Raw genomic sequence first — 19,300 nt, 5'->3', positions numbered from 1 at the left:
CAACTATTGTCTGCTGCTCCTTCCATGCCCACATGCGTTGATTGATATAGTCACATAGTGTTTTGTCGTTATAAAGGAACTCCTTCTTTGCGGGTATATTGAACAGAATCTTGATCCGAATAGTGAAGTATTAGCCGCCATCAGCAAACTAACCGCACGACAACTTGCAGAAGACTATTAACGAAGTTAAAGAAAACCAGTTGCTACTTGATTATAAAGTAACAGATTTAACCACCCGACTAACTGTACTTGAACAGAAGGTTATTTTCCTCGAGAGCGTTCCAGACAATGCACAGATGCAAGGTCTTGTAACGGCTGCCGTGCGACACGAAAGTGTCGCTCTCAGTTCACGGCTTGATGGCTTCGAGGATCGCTCTCGTAGGGAGAACCTAATTTTTTATGGGATATTGGATTCTGCTTCAGAAACCTGGGCTGAGTCGGAGCTAAAAATTCGTGAAATCCTCTCTGCGTCCCTTAAACTGGAACTTTCTAATGAAGCAATCGCCCGTGCACACAGGCTTGGAACATATGTACAGAACAAATGTCGACCTCTTATTGTTCGCTTCAGTTCGTTCAAAACAAGAGAAAGTGTCTTTACTAAGAAATCGATGCTTCGCAGCACCCCCGTGTCAATTAGCGAAGATTTCTGCAAGGCCACGCGCCACATCCAGAAAAAGCTTTTCAGTTACGCGAAAAGCACTGGGCAGCCATATTCCTTGAAGTATAACAAGATACTAATCAACAAGACAACAAGAAAGCCTACGTTTATTGTCCGGTCACCGATCGTGTAGCTGAAGCAGGACCTATTTATGATAACCCCGTACACGTTGCTCCCGAAGTCAGCAATGCAGAATGCGCAGGGGCCAGTGCTCCTCCTTCACATCGATAGCTAGATAAGCATTTCCAAGCTCACGAATTTTCTTTTATGCTATGTAATTCTCGAAGTGTTACTAACAAGCGTGAGGCCCTATCTGCGCTAATAGATACATGTCTAGCTGATGTCGTCGTAGTAACTGAAACTTGGCTGTCCGCGGAAATTGAAAATAATGAAATATTTAACTGTTCAAAAAAGTTTAAATTCTACCGCTGTGACCGGGGTACGAGGTGCGGGGGCGGCGTATTGATTGCCATTAGCGACAACAGTAGCTCGTTCAGCGTGCCTGTTGTTTCACCGCTTGAAATTGTTGTCGCGTGCGTTCGCATTAACCACAAAGATATCGTTGTTTGTGGCTGCTACCGGCCTCCTAACCTTACTGCCGGTTTCGCAAATGAATTACACGATGTACTAAATAATTTGCGAGTAAGGTTTCCGGCTGCGCCTATGTTTCTCCTAGGTGACTTTAACTTCCCTAATGTTTCGTGGTTCCCCCTTTCCCAATAATTTAGCCCCGCCGCGGTGGTCTAGTGGCTAAGGTACTCGGCTGCTGACCCGCAGGTCGCGGGTTCAAATCCCGGCTGTGGCGGCTGTATTTCCGATGGAGGCGGAAATGTTGTAGGCCCGTGTGCTCAGATTTGGGTGCACGTTAAAGAACCTCAGGTGGTCAAAATTTCCGGAGCCCTCCACTACGGCGTCTCTCATAATCATATGGTGGTTTTGAGACGTTAAACCCCACATATCAATCAATTTCCCAATAATTTCATGAACTTCTGCTGACAGTGCTGCCTTTCTTGATGTGTGTTCAGACTTTAACCTTACCCAGCTGGTTAACGCTCCAACACGCATTACCTTGTCCACCTCCTCAGTTCTAGACTTGGTGCTGACCACGCATCCCGACCTAATTAAATCCCTATCAGTTATTCCGGGCATAAGCGACCATCTAGCTGTTCATTTTAACATGACTAAAACAACCAAAACAAATGATGGCTCAAAAGTTTTTAGGGACTACAAAAGAGCCGACTATGTTTCAATTAACAATGAGCTTCAGCTTTTCCTAAACGATTACCTTTCGCAATTTCTGGAAAGGTCCGTGCAACAAAACTGGAATTTGTTTAGGCAGAAGGTAGCAGAACTTACCAATCGTTTTATTCCACTCCGCAGAATTAGGCAAAACGCAGTCCCCTTGGTTCACGCTTACACTAAAACGACTACTGAATAAGAAGAAAGGAATTTTTCGAAGGGCAAAGCTAACTAACAACAAGGAAAGGGGGTTCGCTTATCATCACGCAGCTGACGAGTACACTCGCGCAATATTCGTTGCAAAAGAAAATTATTATGAACAAACGCTTCCCTCCCTGCTTGCAACTAACCCAAAAATATTGGCTGATGATAAGGGGAAATGAAAAAAGGCGATAGAATTAATCCATTATGAAAACAGCCGTGTACGAAAAGAAGAGTGTTGTGTCATTTTAAGCTCTGTGTTTACATCATGCTTTGTTAAACCTACAGCACTTTCCTTTCCCGATACCCCCACCCACAACTTTGTTCCCATGGAACCCCTTTTATTTCACTGTGTCGGCATACAAAAATTCATAGAAAACATGAAATTAGCCAGTGCTCCAGGTGAAGACGGTATCTGTGCAACGTTTTTGCATAATACCTCTGTTTACTCATCTGTCATTTTATGTAAGCTTTTCACACAGTCTTTGGAATGTCATTGCCTCCCGGGCGACTGGAAAGCGGGAAAGGTGGTTCCTCTTCACAAATCAGGTGACGTTTATAACCCCCGCAATTACAGGCCCAAGCCCCGCCGCGGTGGTCTAGTGGCTAAGGTACTCGGCTACTGACACGCAGGTCGCGGGTTCGAATCCCGGCTGCGGCGGCTGCATTTCTGATGGAGGCGGAAATGTTGTAGGCCCGTGTGCTCAGATTTGGGTGCACGTTAAAGAACCCCAGGTGGTCGAAATTTCCGGAGCCCTCCACTACGGCGTCTCTCATAATCATATGGTGGTTTTGGGACGTTAAACCCCACATATCAATCAATTACAGGCCCATATCGTTTACAAGTATACCGTGTGAGCTCATAGAACACGTCATCTACTCCCACATAATCACTTTTTTAGAAAACAACTCGTTCCTTAGTGATAACCAGCATGGATTCCGGAAACAGTACTCGTGTGAGGCCCAACTTGTCTGCTTTACTAATGACCTTTTTCTTGCCATTGACGCTTCTTCCCATGTTGACTGTATTTTTCTCGACTTTGCTAAAGCTTTTGACACTGTATGCCATAAACTGCTACTGCTAAAACTAAGCAACCTTAATCTTGATGCTAACATATTAAAATGGATTGAATGCTTTCTAATAGACCGCTACCAATTTGTAACTGCGAATGAATCCAACTCCCCCCTCTCACTCGTAACCTCTGGCGTCCCCCAAGGATCCGTTCTTGGCCCACTACTCTTCCTGATTTACATTAACGATTTGCCACATAACATCTCTTTTTCTATTAAACTTTTCACCGATGATTGTTTTATTTACCGCGAAATTAAAACCCCTTCTGACCACCTTGCCCTTCAGTGTGACTTAGACAATGTTTCATCTTGGTGCGATACTTGGCTACTGAACCTTAATGTTACTAAATGCAACGTAATGAGAGTTTCACGTCGAACATGTAATATTTCTACTAACTACATACTTAATAATTCTCCCCTTACTGAAGTTAGCTCTTACAAGTACCTTGGCGTTACAATTTCTGACAACCTTTCCTGGCAGTCTCACATTGACCTTATTAAAAACAATGCTAACCGCACACTTGTTTATTTATGCCATAACTTCTCCCTTGCCCCGATGCAACTGAAACTTCTGTTCTATAAAACATTAGCACGACCAAAGCTAGAATATTCACCATCTGTATGGGATCCCCACGCAAACATCCATATCAGTAGCATCGAAGCAATTCAAAATCGCACCGCTCGTTTCATTTTGTCGAACTATTCCCGTACAGCAAGCGTAACCCATATGAAGTCAACTTTAAATCTACCTAGCCTATCATTTCGCCGCAAAATCTCGCGCTTGTGCCTCTTCCACAAGTTGCACCATACCACGCACTCACTGAGTAACGCGCTTTTTTGCCGCCATCCTACATTTGATCCCGCAGCGATCACCACTTCAAAGTTAGAATTACAAGCAGCCGTACAAACCTTCATTTTAATTCATTCGTGCCCCAAACAAGCACGGACTGGAATCGCCTTCCCGCTTCCATCGCATCCATCACTGACCCGGCCAACTTCAAGAGTACCATAAACGCATACCCTTTTTAAACATGCTCCATTTGTTTGTGCAGATTGTTACTTGTTTTTCCACCACTCCTCTCTGTAACGCCTTGTGCATTGAGAAAAAATAAATGAAATGAAATGAAAGTGAAGTAACTAGAAGAATGGGAATGGGGTGTAGCACATTTGGCAAGCACTCTCAAATCTTGACGGGTAAATTGCCACCATCTTTCAAGAGGAAGGTATATAACAGCTGCATCTTGCCGGTACTTAGCTACGCAGCAGAAACCTGGAGACTTACAAAGAGGGTTCAGCCTAAGTTGAGAACGACGCAGCAAGCAACGGGAAGAAAAATGGTAGGTGTAACCGTTAGAGACAAGACGAGAGCAGAGTGGATAGGGAGCAAACGGGAGGAAGAAAATCATAGTTGAAATCAAGAAGAGGAAATTGACATGGGCCGGGCAAGTAGCACGTAGAAAGGATAACCGCTGGTCATTAAGGGTAACAAACTGGATTCCTAGAGAAGGCAAGCGGGTAAGAGAGAGACAAGAGGTTAGGTGGGCAGATGAAATTAAGAAGTTTGCGGGTATAAATTGGCAGCAGGCAGCACAGGACCGAGTGGGCGGGTGGAAGATGGGAGAGACCTGCGTCCTGCAGTACACGTAGTCAGGCTGACGATGATGATGATGATGACACACAAACTACGCAGAAAACGTCGAAACGAGCCGGAACTACGTACGCTGAGACGTAGACTGCTGCTGCGGTGGATATGAACAGTGCGAGTGACCCGTTCCGAGGGTGGCGAGCAGGCGGGCTCATGTCTCACGACAGGCGGCGGCATGTGGCTTGGCTGGTGCTCTGGAACTCGGCCTCATTCTGCACGAAAAATCAAAATATTGATCGTACGTTTGTTATATCTAATATTTATACACACACACACATCCGTATATATATATATATATATATATATATATATATATATATATTTATATATATATATATATATATTTATATATATATATATATATATATCTATATATATATATATATATATATATATATATATATATATCCGTGCCAGTCACAATAATAAAGACATCCAACAGACAATAATGCCAAGGAATATATAGAGGAAGTTAGTAAAACCAATCTTATGTAAATGAGAGAAAATAACTTGCCGTGAGCAGGAATCGAGCTTACGACCTTGAATAACGCATTCGATGCCCAACCACTGTGCTATCACGGCGGCTATCCGCCCAGACATTTTATTTGGTTTATATGTGAATTTGAACATGGGAATGTCAGTCAGCGCCACTTGTAGCCATGGAGGTGAGTGTGGCACGCTCTTTTATGAGCCTTTATGGCGTCAGGTAGCACGTGAACTTATTACGAGCTGGCAGCTGACCAATCGTCTCTCGTATATAGCCTAACAGTACCAAGTCCGCCAGGTTAAAACAATCTAGGCGTGTGTGTTCAGAATTGATTGCACGTTAAAGAACCCCAGGCGGTGGAAATTTCCGCAGCCCTCCTGTACTGAGTCTTTTATAGTAATATGACGGCTTTGGGACGTTAAACCGCACATAGAAATATATGTTGACGCACCTTCCACACGTTTCGTTCCACTCGGGTGACTACGGTATGACCGTGTGCTTTCTTTTCCGCTCTGGTCGTTCTGTTATAATTCCCAGCCTGTATTCCATTTGTTTTCAAATATTTGTGCAACTTCTCACACGTTTGGGCAATGACCTGCTGTGAATAACCCGCCTGCTTAGTCTAACAAGTTACTCATTAGTGCCTATTGAGCTCAATTGAGTTGAATATATAGCGCAGCAAGGTTGCGAGGAGACCAGGCGAAAAAGTTGCACTGAGCAGCTTAAGGAATCTGGCCACCTCACAAACTGAGTGGTTACAGTGGTTCGAAGCATGCCGTATATTAATTCATGAACGGAACAGCAAAAACAGTAAACAAATATGGTGAACAATTTAGTCCAATAAAGTCCCTCTACGGAGATTAGGAGAGCCACGAGGAAAGAAGAGCGAAGCTAAGCAGACGTGGTTGAGTAGGGACCGAGTGAGGAATGTGGCCAGGGTGCGGGAGTGGCGGCCTGCAAAGCTCCTGCATCGAGGTTCCAGCGGGCTCTCACCTGGACACAGAGCTTCTTCTCGTCATCTGGCGTGGGCCAGGCTTGCTCTGGTCTTCTGGTGTTGGCCAAGAAACGTCTCCGGCTTCATGTGGGAGCAATGGCTGCCAAACGCCAAAAGGTAAATGACCTCGACCAGCTCGACGATTCCTTCCGTGCCAGTCAACGACGTGAGCGCCTTCACCCATTCGCGAGTCTTTCCCTGCTGCACGAGTGCGTCTTTACCGTGACACCATCGCATCAGTTGCAAGCCCCGCATCACCGCTGTCACCACTTGTGTAAGTGCGTTCATGCCTTGGCAGCAGAGCCTCCACTGCAAACACCACGTCCCGCTATAAGAATTTTTTTCCAATGAACATTCATTTCCATGCAGTCTTCAAGTCTTTAGCCATTTGTTCTTCCTGCCAACCTCTTTCTAGTTATGCATACTGTGTTCTTTGTCTGTTATTACGCATTTTGGGGGGTTTCTGAAATAGCTTGAGTGTTAGGGATTCGGTGGACGCAAACGGTCTCGTCGGCTTATTTCTCGATGATGGTTTTGTCATCAGTAGTTTTTGCTTTACACGAACCTACACGAGAGCTTGCCCATGAAATAACCGAGAGCTTGCCCATGAAATTCGCGACAGGACGAGATCATTTTCCACTTATTTCGCCACACTATTACAGGACCATGAGTAGGGCCACCACCACCTAGACTATTGACAAGGCCCCTCCAGGGAGAGCGGGACGTCACGCTAGTTGCCCACCTGCACCCCGGCCGTCGTCACCACTCGTTCTCGTTATATCTGCTGTGGGCACTTATTGAAGCCGGTGTTTCTTTTTTTTGTTCGTTTTTTGTTCCTGCGCGGTCTGCATTTGTTTACGCCTGCCTTTACACTTTAGTGATCAAACTGTAATAGTCAGAAATGCATTTGTAGAAGTAGTTTTATTAGGACGAAAGGCTAAAACCGTCCTACCTCATTTCTTGTTCAAGGTTTTGATTTTCCTGTCAGCTGCCTTTTTTGTGCGGTGCTTTGGATGGTGTCATTTCGAAGTCTACAAAAGTTGTTCAGAGCGACATTTGTTGCAACACGCACTACATGCCGCACGATAGTCTCAGGGGTATGGCCATTTTCACAAGTCTCTAGCTCAACATCTCCTAGCAGTGATGTGGTAATAGAGCTTACAATGCCACGTTGGTTGTTCGACGCGAGGAACGCCTTTGCATTTTCTCGCTTGGTGAGCTTTTCGACAACAAGCGTTGTCACCAGCACCATGTGCACAGTACATGGCTGCGGAAACTTTAAGCTTCCTCTTGACAAGTTGTCAATCATTGTGTTACCTTCCACATCTATGTTCCTGCTCTCCAGGACGAGCACGCTGCTGCAAAATGCGCATGACAGCTTCTTCAGAGCTGAATGAGCACAATATCCAGCTATATAAGCAACGACCTTCATGTCATGCTTTGGGTTGAAAATTTCATCATTTGAGATGTCAACAGAGAAGTTAAGTTGCGATACTTCTGTGTCACTTTCGCTGCTGATGTCTGGCTGCGGAAGCATCAGCAGCTTTTGCAGACGAGTTTTCTTTTCAGACTCCAGAAGCTGCCTCACGGAAACATGATATTGTGCACCAGAAAGCTGACGGTAGCGACCGAAGCGATCTTCAAGAGTGTCAGTTTGAAATTTTCCCAGCAAGACATACTTGAACCAGTTCTTCTAAACAGTACCGCGACAGCTCAACAAGGGAGTAGCAAGTGAGTCTCAACGCAGAATGTGTTTCCCTTGTCAAGCAGCCACGGCTCATGTTGACGCTGCTCCAAGCATCCAGCCAGTCTACCATGCCACTAAAGAAAACCAACTGTTGATCCACCGTAGAATTCACTGGATTTTGAAGGGTGTCGTTCAGTCGGCGACCTTTTGAAGGGGTCTTCACGTTGACGATTTTCCACCACGTCGATATGATGTTTATGAAGAGAGCTGTTGAACTGGCACATGTGGATTCAAGGGCATCGCCACGCTTCTCAAGTGCGTTTGATACAAACGGAATAATGATATTTAACACCAACTTTACATTTTGTCTCTCCATAGGTGTTGGATTGATTGCCTTGGAATTTAGCTTGTAGCCAAGCTTGAGAAGCGATGTCTGCTCCAGTGCATACAGCTGCCGTACGGCTTCAAATGATGCTGGTTTCATTCTGGGCGGCCCGTCAGGCAATATTCCTGACAGGCTCACTTCAGGAAAGTAAAAGCATATTCTTTCGTTTTTTTTTATTCATCCAGTTGTTCCTGATGCATTTCAGTATGTGCACAGGATCTACGACATAAAACTGAGGCCGATTGTTGTCGGCTGGATGAGGATATACAATGCTTACTTCCTGTTTCTGTGAGAAAAACGACATCATTTTCCGGTTGAGGGAATCGTTGTCGGTAATCTGACCCTGAGGCCCATAGATTCCACTTCTAAAATTACTTTCTTGCAGAACTTATGTAGAATTTCGGCGGTCATTTTAGCAACAGGAAGAATCTGAAGCACATCTTTGTTCGATGACAAGAGCGACTGAAGCATGAAAACGTGAGCGGTTGTGGCTGCCTCTTGAGAATTGGCTGCAGATCCAACTATGCTGCCCCCTTTATAATCGAAGTATGGCTTGATATAAATTTCATCAACCATTAGCGTCACCGCCTTTTCGTGCGGCTGCATGCACTTCACCCTTTCTCGAATGTAGGAGAGGAAGTTCGCTTCGTTTTGCTCCTTCAGTGGATCGCCTCCATAGTTGGAACAAACGCGGCGCAGAGTTGAAGGATGGGATAAAGTCAACGTCGACGCTGATCTGGCAAAGTTATAGGCGTGCGGAGATATGGAGTGCAGGATACTAGAAAACACTAATGTTTCAGCACTCTAGCGACGAATGGGGGCAGCGAGTGCGAGAGCTATTTGCTCATTTAGCAAACGAAACAAAGCACTGTGTTCTTCGCTCGTGTCCCTGTGTTGGGAGAGTTTATTCAATGAGGAGCCGATATGCTGCAACACTGACGCTGTTTTCGACAGACTTGCAACTTCAGGCGTCTCAGTCATGTGGTTTTCCAGCTGCTGGAGCAGTGAGGACAACGTCCGGATGTCGCGCACTGCGTCTGGAACTGCGCCTCCGCAAGGTAATGAAACCAGCTTGATCATACCTGCTGAGAATGCAAGTGAGAGATCAGCAAGCACAGTGACGGAAAACCTCACGTGCGGGGAAGGAATATCTTCGATGCGGAGAAACATCACACAGCGATCGTTGGCCTTGATGGTGCAGGAATCATTACTGCATACAGCAGAAAGCTTGCCTCTTAAGTGTTCGAAAGAGGACACAGCATTTCTCTCCTCTTCGCTTTTTTTTGCGCATATAGAGTCCTTAATCGCTTTGCTCAAGGCCTCGCCTTCCATTCAAGCTCGTTTCGAGACAGGAGATTCTCGACGATTGCGATTCGTGCTCAGGTAGGACGGACAGTTCGGAAACACCGATGGTATAGCATCTGACACAAGGCGCACCCTCTCGCTGTCGACTGTCAATGTCCGTCCCGACGCTGCGTCGAAATGTGACAGCTTTGTGATGAAGTCAGCCTCGAGGAAGTGGAGTTCACAGACCTGCGCCAAGCATAACAGTGACTTCAGTACTTTCATACGAAACGGGCTAATGGGTACTTTGACACGAGCCTGAGTATTTCTGTTCTATTTTACCGCACTGCCCTACCTGAAGCCCGACAAAACTACCATCATCATTCACGATACTCGCTCCGTTCAACAGTAACAGAGCCAGAACGCCAGTAATGCGATAGAGCCGGTAAGACAACAAACTTCAGCAGTTTCTCACCTTGGAGAAACTGCTGTGTGAAATCCTTTCGCGGAATGGCTTTTATTCAAGACTTCTTCCGAGCTTCATCCTTGGGGAATGCGAAAACACGCACTTTGGGACCACTGTCATAATTGCCGCGGCACCCGGGAACACAACAACGTCCCATGTCGCCCTGATCGATGTGTAATCACATACTCACGAATACAACACCAATAAAATAGGACACGTGGGAACGGACGAAGACTCAGAGCAGTGCGATGCAGCACCAAGCCTAACGCAGTCTAACCAGCGAAGCAGGTAGCGATAAAAGGCAAACCTGTGGTGGCTTGTCCGCCGTTCGGGGTAAAAAAGTGCGCGGGGTGACCAACACCACCACCTGAGCGTCGCGTCCTCGGCCACTGGACAATTGGTGCTATGTCCGGGGAGGGGTTGAGGCTGCCACCCAGGGTCCGGCGAAGGACGACTCTTGCGACGCGCCTCACGAACAAGTAGAAGATGCGTTTAATTTACATATTTGCAAGAGAAGTACATTGCAACGAGAGCGTACAGACGCGCCTTTCCATCACAAGGGCCCAGAGCGCACTCAAGACGAGCGGGCCAGCGAAGTCCAGAGAGAGAGCACAGCGCACTCCCGACACGCTCCTTTTATAGCCGTCCGTGCACGCGCTAGACGCCGACTGCGTGCCCCAGCGACGCTGATGTGCATTTCCTGCGGCGCACGCAGACGCCTCCCGCGTTCCTGCAGGACGCGGACAGCGTTTGACCGTTACGCCGATGAGCGTCCCTTGCAAGCCACCTCCTTGCTGTGCTGGTCATAACATCGGACAACTAGCGTGACGTAAGCCGTCTAGAGAGAGGGGTATGAATAGGCCTTGTGAATTGTCTAGGTGGTGTTGGTAGGACAGGTTTAGTGGAGTTGGCAAGACGCATAGGTCTAAAAGGCGATGAAATGGTGGCATGATGTGAGGAACGCGAGAGGCGCATCCACAAAGTCAGGGAGGAGGAAATGGAGAGAACTGAGAAAAAATGAAATTGAAATTGAGGAGCTAAAGCAAAAGATGCAAAAGACAAGGGTTGCCATAGGTAGGCGCCGTCGCAAGTTTCTGCCTCGCCGCACCAATCGCCCTTGTGTTTTTGGATATCGCCGTTGACAGTGGCCTCAAAAATATTGGGTAGTCTGTTTCTGACGTGAAATATCTCATGATTGAACGAAGCGATGCTTGAAGTGTGCTCTTTCTGCAAGGCAACACCGGTTTACGAACCAACGACGAGATGACGAGCCGTGATGGAAGCCCATTTCGCAGGTAAACAAACTGTGGTACCAGCGGTCTCGGAGAACCAGCCTACTTCATTCCCACCTTTGCTTTTTACATCGAGGCCGTTGATTTGATTGATGTGTGGGGTTTAACGTTCGAAAACCACCATATGATGATGAGAGGTGCCATAGTGGAAGGCTCCGGAAATTTTGACCACCTAGGGTTTTTTAACGTGCACCCAAATCTAAGCACATGGGTCTACAACATTTCCGCCTCCATACGCTTGAGCCGTAAGAAAAAAAAACAAAGCATGTCCACGAAGTGAATGATGACGGATGGGGCGAAGCACGGACAGACACGCAGACCGACGGACAAACATGCAGGTGGAAGCACGCACGGAGGTGCACATGGATGGATGGACGCACAAACGGGCACAGGCAGGGAGGGACGTTTTGATGGGCGCACGAATGGATGCATGGACAGATGAATACATAGACGTACGAACGAATGGACACATCGACGGACGCACAGATGAACAGACTGATGGACGCATGGATGAACTGACGGACGCTTCACCCAACTCATCATCATTCGCTGTGTGAATATGCTGTGACACCGTTTCTATTGTCATGCAATGCATTGCAACTGGCTACTGACGACTACGACGACACGGGAAGTGTGAACCACGGCATAAGGATCTTCGTCCCTAAAAATCTCAGCGTTGACCGACCGAATGCAGACAATAAATGTCAGTGTCTCAGCAGGAATCAAACTCTACCATTTTGTGTGGTAATGAAGTATTCTGCCACAGAGCCACCCCAGGTCTCGTATATACTTTTCATATAGACCCTAATGTTCGTGTAACATATATTGCCGGTGTAATACTGGCTAGCCTATTTTGAAAAATTGTTGCGTCCATAATATTACTAATTTATTCCTGTAATACAGGCGTCTTCTCAGGTTAACGTAATTTGTAGTTAGGTGCCATCCGCTAAAATAATTTGTGTAGCATTGTTGATGCCTACCATCCTCGCGCACACCAGCGCAAACATCAACGCTTCATATCAGTTTACCACTTATGGTGTTGCTTATATCTATGTTGCTGTTAACATCGTTACGCCAATGTAAACAACTGCGATTATAAAAATACGTGGCTGTTGTGTTCTCACTGTTTAGCTGTGGAGAGGTTGCGGTCCATATTGCTTCAGCTGCTCTATATCAATAGCTTCTTCAGCGAGAAAAATAAAATAAAATAAATAATACTGAATGGTACTCAAAAGTGAACAACCAGCAAAATTACATACATAACAGCACCCTAAAAATTATTAAAAACTTGTCAATATACAAATTGCTTGCAGCAAATAACACTGTCGTAAAATGTTCCCACGCACATATTTCTATTTTTACTCTCAGTATATGCGGTATTACATCATTTCACATCAACCCCTGACTGTATACCACAAGCACGTATCCATATGGGGATCTTTAACGTATATCTTTGCGTGGATTTATACATATATTTAGAGCCCCTTCATGATGCCTCACACAATAAAAAAGCACATTCACCTTCTATTCGCATTCTTCGTCAAGAACGGATTTCCAAGGTATGTAATATCTGCCGAAATTTCTTCGTCTCTGTAGTTTTTTTTTAATTTTCAAATAACTGAGCATCTGTCAGTAAATTTTCGCACAACAGGTGTTTAATTGGCCATTTTTGTACATTTCAGTGAAATGGACTTCTTGTAGTTATTGCATTGTTGAGAGAGATACGTTTGTGCGTGTGTGTGTGCGTGGTGTGTATGTGTGTGTCTGTGCGTGCGTGCGTTCAATTGCTTCGACAAGACACGGCTACTTTTTCAAAACACGTGAACCTAGTACGACACTTCAGTGAAATTAGTAGCGTCTTCACTTCAATCTTCATGACCGTAATGTGGAAGGTAGTGCCAAAGTATGGCCGAACGGGGAAATTCCTAGCTGTGGAGACAGCCCTGGGCAGGAGGAGAAGAGGAGCACTTTTCTCGGTATATTTTCTCTGCCCAGCACTTCTTGAAAAATCAATAATCAATCAGGTCTCCAAAATATCCCCAACATGGTCCCGAGAGCTGCTCCGTGAATCAAAGCGTGACGTCGAGCTCGTGGCTATGTGGAAGACATACCGCAGCAGACACGGTACCCAAAATTCCCCAGGTGGGTTTTTTGGATGCCCGCCGAGTTTCTCAAGACTTCGAGATCACCGCAAGGGGTACGCAGGCTTAGCCGTTTTTATACTTTATCAGTTCGATGTAAGGTTTGAGGGCCACAGTTGCCGTATACGATTAATCACAGTGATTTAACTCGTTGACGTCTATACAAGAAACCAACCATTGCAAAATTTCTACGAGCACCAGATTTCTTTTTTTTTCAGACGCTCATAAAGCTAGTAAAAGCTTAAAGTGGTAAAAACTTATTAAACGCGAAGCATTTCTTAGCGAACTTTGGCGACATTGCGCGTGTCTGTCTGTCTGTCTGTCTGTCTGTCAATCGGTCTGTCTGTCTGTATGTCTGTCTGTCTGTGTGCGTCTGTTGGTCTCTCTCACTCTCTATCTATCTAACTATCTATCTATCTATCTATCTATCTATCTATCTATCTATCTATCTATCTATCTATCTAGCTGCCCAGGACCTTTAGCTGTCCTGACTCTTTCGACTGTGGTATCGATACCAAACTTAGTATGGAATAACACGACTCTATGAAGAACATATTTAAATAGTCATTACTAGAAAGTTATGACATGTAGGTCATGAATGCCATGAATTACATACGATTGTTTCGTTCATATGGTATGTCGCAAAACTGGTATGGTATGACTTGATTGCATGGTGAACACAAGCAACAGACCCTAACATGAAAATCATGACATGCGTGTCATGTAACAACATGACTACATATCTCGCTCATGATGCGTTGCCAGCCGTATCGCGTGGGTCACATATACCGAATATTGTATACCAATACATGAATGAAGGACGAAGGTATGTGGTGCAAACACGATAATCAAGAGAAGAGTGCCATGTAACAACATGACTATATTCCAAGCCAAATATGCACTGGCGGCCGTTTCGCTAGCTTCACTTATACCAAATTTGGTATGGCGGGACGTGAATGAAAAACTCAGGTAAGATACTGGTGCAAACACGATAAATATAAGATCCGTTTCATGTAAAAACATGACTACATGCTGCACCTATGATGTGCTCGCAGCCGTTTCGCTAGCTTCAGATGTACCAAACTCAGTATTACGTGACGCGAACGGACGACATAGGTAAATGACACATCCAAACATGATAATCACGACATGCGTGTCATATAACAACATGACTACATGCCACACTCTTGTTGCACTCGCGGCCGTTTCTCTAGCTTCACATATGCCAATTTGATATTACGTGACGCCAACAGATGACGACGGTAAAGACTAATGCAAACATGATAATCGTGAGATGCGTGTCAGGTGAGAACATGACTACATGCCAAAGTGAAGTCGCTAATGCATTTCGACATGACGCGGTAGGCGTGCTCGGCGGCGTTAATTTCGTCGCGTCACGCAGATGGTGACACGCTAGGAGCCAGTCCTGCCATATATTCGCAGGCGCGTGCCTTGCTGCGTTGCTTTGACGCATGCGCGTTTGAGCGCGTCTGGCGTCCCTCCGTCACGAAGAGAGGGAGACGCAGTGTTGTCTGGGTAGCGCATCGGCATATAGTAATGCTGCTTCATGGTATCGACGCGAAATGCAGCACGCCCTTAGCGTGCTCGCGGCCAATACGCTGGCTCCACATATACTAATTTAGTATCACGTGACGTGAATAAATGACGAAGGTAAACACACATTCAAGCATAATTGTTATGACATAGAGGTCATGTATGGCATCATTTACCTCCTTATCGTAACGTTAAGCAAATTTTACAGTGGCATATCAACATTTTTCATTCATGCTTCGCATACCATCGATGCCCACTGTACGTGGGATCTGCCAATTTTTTCAACATGTCGTGTGAAGGAAACTACCGCGAAAGCAGCAATATCATGAACCATAAATCATGACATTCATGACATACATGTTATGATACTCATGTTGTGACAAGTCAGTTACGCTCGTCATGCAGTCATGCAGCCAAACCGAGTTTGGTGTTTTGATACCATTAACTAAACGGCCAGGAGAGCTAAAAGTCGTAGGCGGCTTGTTAGATAGATAGATAGATAGATAGATAGATAGATAGATAGATAGATAGATAGATAGATAGATAGATAGATAGATAGATAGATAGATAGATAGATAGATAGATAGATAGATAGATAGATAGATAGATAGATAGATAGATAGATAGATAGATACGCCCAAAGTCGCCGATGTTAGCTAAGAAATGCCTTGCTTTTAAATATTGAGAGGCATGATAACAGAGAGTCTTGTCACTGCAGTCGGCAGCACAAACCCAAAAATTTCGTCTGTAAGGCGTTGAGGTGCGCAGGAGCAGAGAACTAGAGGAAGGCTCGGAGGACTTGCATTTTCGAGCGTGCGAAAAAACGGAAGTCTGTCGCCGCTGCCGCAGGCAGATGGGGTCACAGATGCTTAGGTTGCATTCAATGTCGAGTGACCGACGAGCGGTCGCTTTGCATACCAGTGCAAACGAATGCACCAGTTGCTTGCTTTAGGGTGGTCGCCAGCGATCTTCCGGGAATGGAAAATCAGCGGACGGGACGGCCTTTGGTGTTGACCTTGCAGTCGAGCACGCTGCGCGTGGTTACCGGAGTTCTCATCACCAGGCCAGGATGGCTATGGGTCTAATTCAACTCCTGAATATTGCATGATACCTCGCACCTTTTTCTCCTCAACTCCTCCGTCGTCTCTTTCAGGGTATTTTAAAGACGATAGTCTTTCTTGGGGACCATCGACGGAAAAAAATTGGTCTGTCTGTCTGTCTGTCTGTCTGTCTGTCTGTCTGTCTGTCTGTCTGTCTGTCTGTCTGTCTGTCTGTCTGTACATTTGTCTGTTTGTCCGCCCTAACGATTCCTCAAACGGCGCCAAACGGCCAACCCTATCCGCAGAGCCTACTAATATTGTTCACGCTTGAGCGTTCATACTTATGCGATTGTCAATTAAAAAGCAATAATTGTGCATATCTGAGGCGCTATCACAACACGTCTAAGTTTTGTATGTCTGGCTTCATACTAGGAGAGGCACACACATGTAATTCTAATGACTGTAGCGTTGATCGCGCTGCACCGACAGTGCAACAGGATGCTCGAAAAGGTAAGTGTTGCCAACGCTTTGCTACGACGACACGGTAGTGGCACCTGCCCGTCGCTTTGCGTTCTATACCTTATCATTTGCGAGACTGGCGCGCATATTTTTCCGCGAACGCGAACACCTTCGTTTTCGTAGATAACTGCCAGATGGCGCTCAAGTCTAACCTGCCTCAATGCGCTCGTTCGCTTTCGCTACACGCTCCAGCCTTTACTCGAGCAAATATGGAATTTTACAATACCGTTTTTAAGCGTTGCGCTCATTGCGGGCCTAGCGGGCACCATATGAGTTTTAGAATAGCGTTTGCCCTCCTTCGATCCGCAACGCACGATCGCGGCGACACTGTAGCCTCGAAACCAGTGCACGCCTCCTATATTTCCCGTGCCTGCCAGATTATCGGCGGTCAGTTGGGAAGCGGCGGTCGTCGGAACAACGGTGTTGGCGCCACTCAAGTGGGGGTGTCTTCAAATAGGTTTTCACTTTATTGAAGCTTATATGCAACAAAAATAACGTAAAAAGTGTAAAAATGCGTAAACGTAATTATAATTAACCTTGCGTAAGGGACGCGGTCATTCAGCAAGTAACTATTTTTAATACAAGGCATCCTCTGCAATTAGTAACAAACGCCAAAATTGCCGATCTCAAAGGCCAAGTACAAAGACCCTTATTCCTACATAGGCAGCGCCGCCATAGATGACCGGCGTTTGACGCTCATCCGGCCGGCACGGGAAATCTACAAAGCGTTGAACCAGCGCTTGCGTGCCACGTGCGGGCCGCCATCACCACCCCTAGCCTCGAAACCACCGCTTGTGGGCCACATGCGGGACGCCATTATCGCACGCAATGTCAGATTTTTTGCGTGCGGTCCGCAAACGCGAACGCCGACTCACGTTACGAAGCATGCGCAGTGGCAGGGACCACACCGAAAGGGCTCGCGGTGCGCTATTCTAAAGCTCTCTAATGTTTGTTTGAAACGCAAAAACACGGGAGGCAGGTTGGCATTCATGTTAGTTTCATCGCAAATAAACGAGCATAAATAGAGTTTTCCGAGCTGAGCTTGTTTTCCCACACGATGTGCGATCGAGCGTTTTGGGTGGTGGAGAAGGTAAAGCGAGAGAGAAGTGTGTTGCAAGCGGGCGGAGGAAACAACAGCTCCGTGTCTTGCGGCAAGCGTGCTATGGGGGAGGGAGAGAGTGAAGTCTGCGCGCACCTGCGAGGGAAGCGTGCGAGGTGAGCGTGTCATTGTGCAGCCGTGGTTTGACCTACTTGGCTCCGCTACAACACCTGCGGCGAGGTGTACGGCGTTACACACGTGAGTGAAAGAGCCACTTCACATCTAAAAGCGTTCAACGATTCATAGTGCATCGTATTCTACTACGGGAGAGCATAAAGCCGTCTTAAGTCATATCAAGACGGACTCAACGGACCTCCACACGAGTGTTTAGAAACTATCATTATACTTCATACAGAACTATGGGATAGCTGTGGGCCGTCCCGTGGAATGTGATCAACAATGCCGAAATTGTTTTTCCAATACTTTTAGAACCGTTGTGGCACGCGCTTTGCTAACATCTGATTCTATAAGACATCCAAATATTCTCAAGCTGTGAAAACAGTTATTAAAAATAGGTGATGAAGTCGTGTTTTCTTGTCCTCTTCGTCCCCGTAAATTTGCGCTACTACACCATATGGTTAAATGATGTCTCACCAACTAGCCCAGCTCTCAACCCTACTGAAGTGATGAAGTGAATAGAGCTATTTCTGGAAAGTTTCAAAGAACATCAATATTACGTTGCCAAACTTAAGTCGTTTATGCCATCAGCAAAGTGCATGTTTACTAATATTTTTAAAGACTTCATTTACTTGCGATATCTTAGAAAACCTCCTGTACAAGACCCGCTGTAGAACACTGGTAAGAAGTGGGTTGTGCAGCAGTTTTTGGTTTATTTTACTTTGTGCGCTTCCTCAGGCATGCACCATTGCATTGACAGCGCTCAGTCAACGTGTGCACCCAGATCAGCCCTGACTGCAAAGACACTGCCGTGTGCTCGCACGATATTACCGAGCACTTCTGCACTTCTGGTGCTTCTTAGTCCAGGACAAAAGAACCGACTACCAAGTGGGTGACGAAAAGGTAAGAATGGAAACGTCGTTGAGATGACCCCCCCCCCTCCCCTCCGGCTACCTCACGGCACTTTCGGCCTGCTAATGTAGGGGTCTCTTCTTAATCTCAGCTTGGTAGTACGATCCCTCGCATCAGTGTGGCTTACGGACTGACCATGTACTGTTCTTGAGCCTAAAACACGCTGCTGAGTTTAGGCGGCGCACGTTGTGATACCGTGTGATCGCCATCAACTTTTCGTCACGGTACAACTTGCTTCTGGTAGCTCTCGGAGGCGGGTGGGCTTGCGACACGTGAAAGCGGCACTGTTGACGAATGCCGTCGCCTTGGTACACCTGCAGCTACTTTCGCTCTAATCCGTTCAAGCGAGCCAGCAGTTCCACTTACAACGCACCAGGGACCAGCGGATTACTGTCCCGTCGGCAATATAGACGCTTTCAGCGGACCGATTTTGTGCCCCATTCCGTGTTCCCCTCATACGCTCAATGTTACCGTAGCACGACGCGCGTTTTTAGTATCAGCCAAGCGTC

The 19,300-nt window shown here is 46.2% G+C and overlaps 1 protein-coding gene across 1 annotated transcript in view; it reads right to left on the bottom strand.

Moving 5' to 3' along the window:
• LOC119164646 (glycine receptor subunit alpha-2-like) overlaps positions 1-5,022 on the bottom strand; it is a 46,706-nt gene extending 41,684 nt beyond the window's left edge. Inside the window, exon 1 of the mRNA XM_037416864.2 lies at positions 4,890-5,022. Within this exon, the coding sequence (XP_037272761.2) occupies positions 4,890-4,969 (80 nt within the window). The 5' untranslated portion in view covers positions 4,970-5,022. The remainder of the gene's footprint in view (positions 1-4,889) is intronic.
• Positions 5,023-19,300: the final 14,278 nt, after the last annotated feature.

The sequence above is a fragment of the Rhipicephalus microplus genome, chromosome 9 (assembly GCF_043290135.1).
Source record: "Rhipicephalus microplus isolate Deutch F79 chromosome 9, USDA_Rmic, whole genome shotgun sequence".
In the NCBI taxonomy this organism is placed as follows: domain Eukaryota; kingdom Metazoa; phylum Arthropoda; class Arachnida; order Ixodida; family Ixodidae; genus Rhipicephalus; species Rhipicephalus microplus.
Note: the sequence above shows the minus strand (reverse complement) of the source record. Positions and strands in the feature narration are given on the sequence as shown.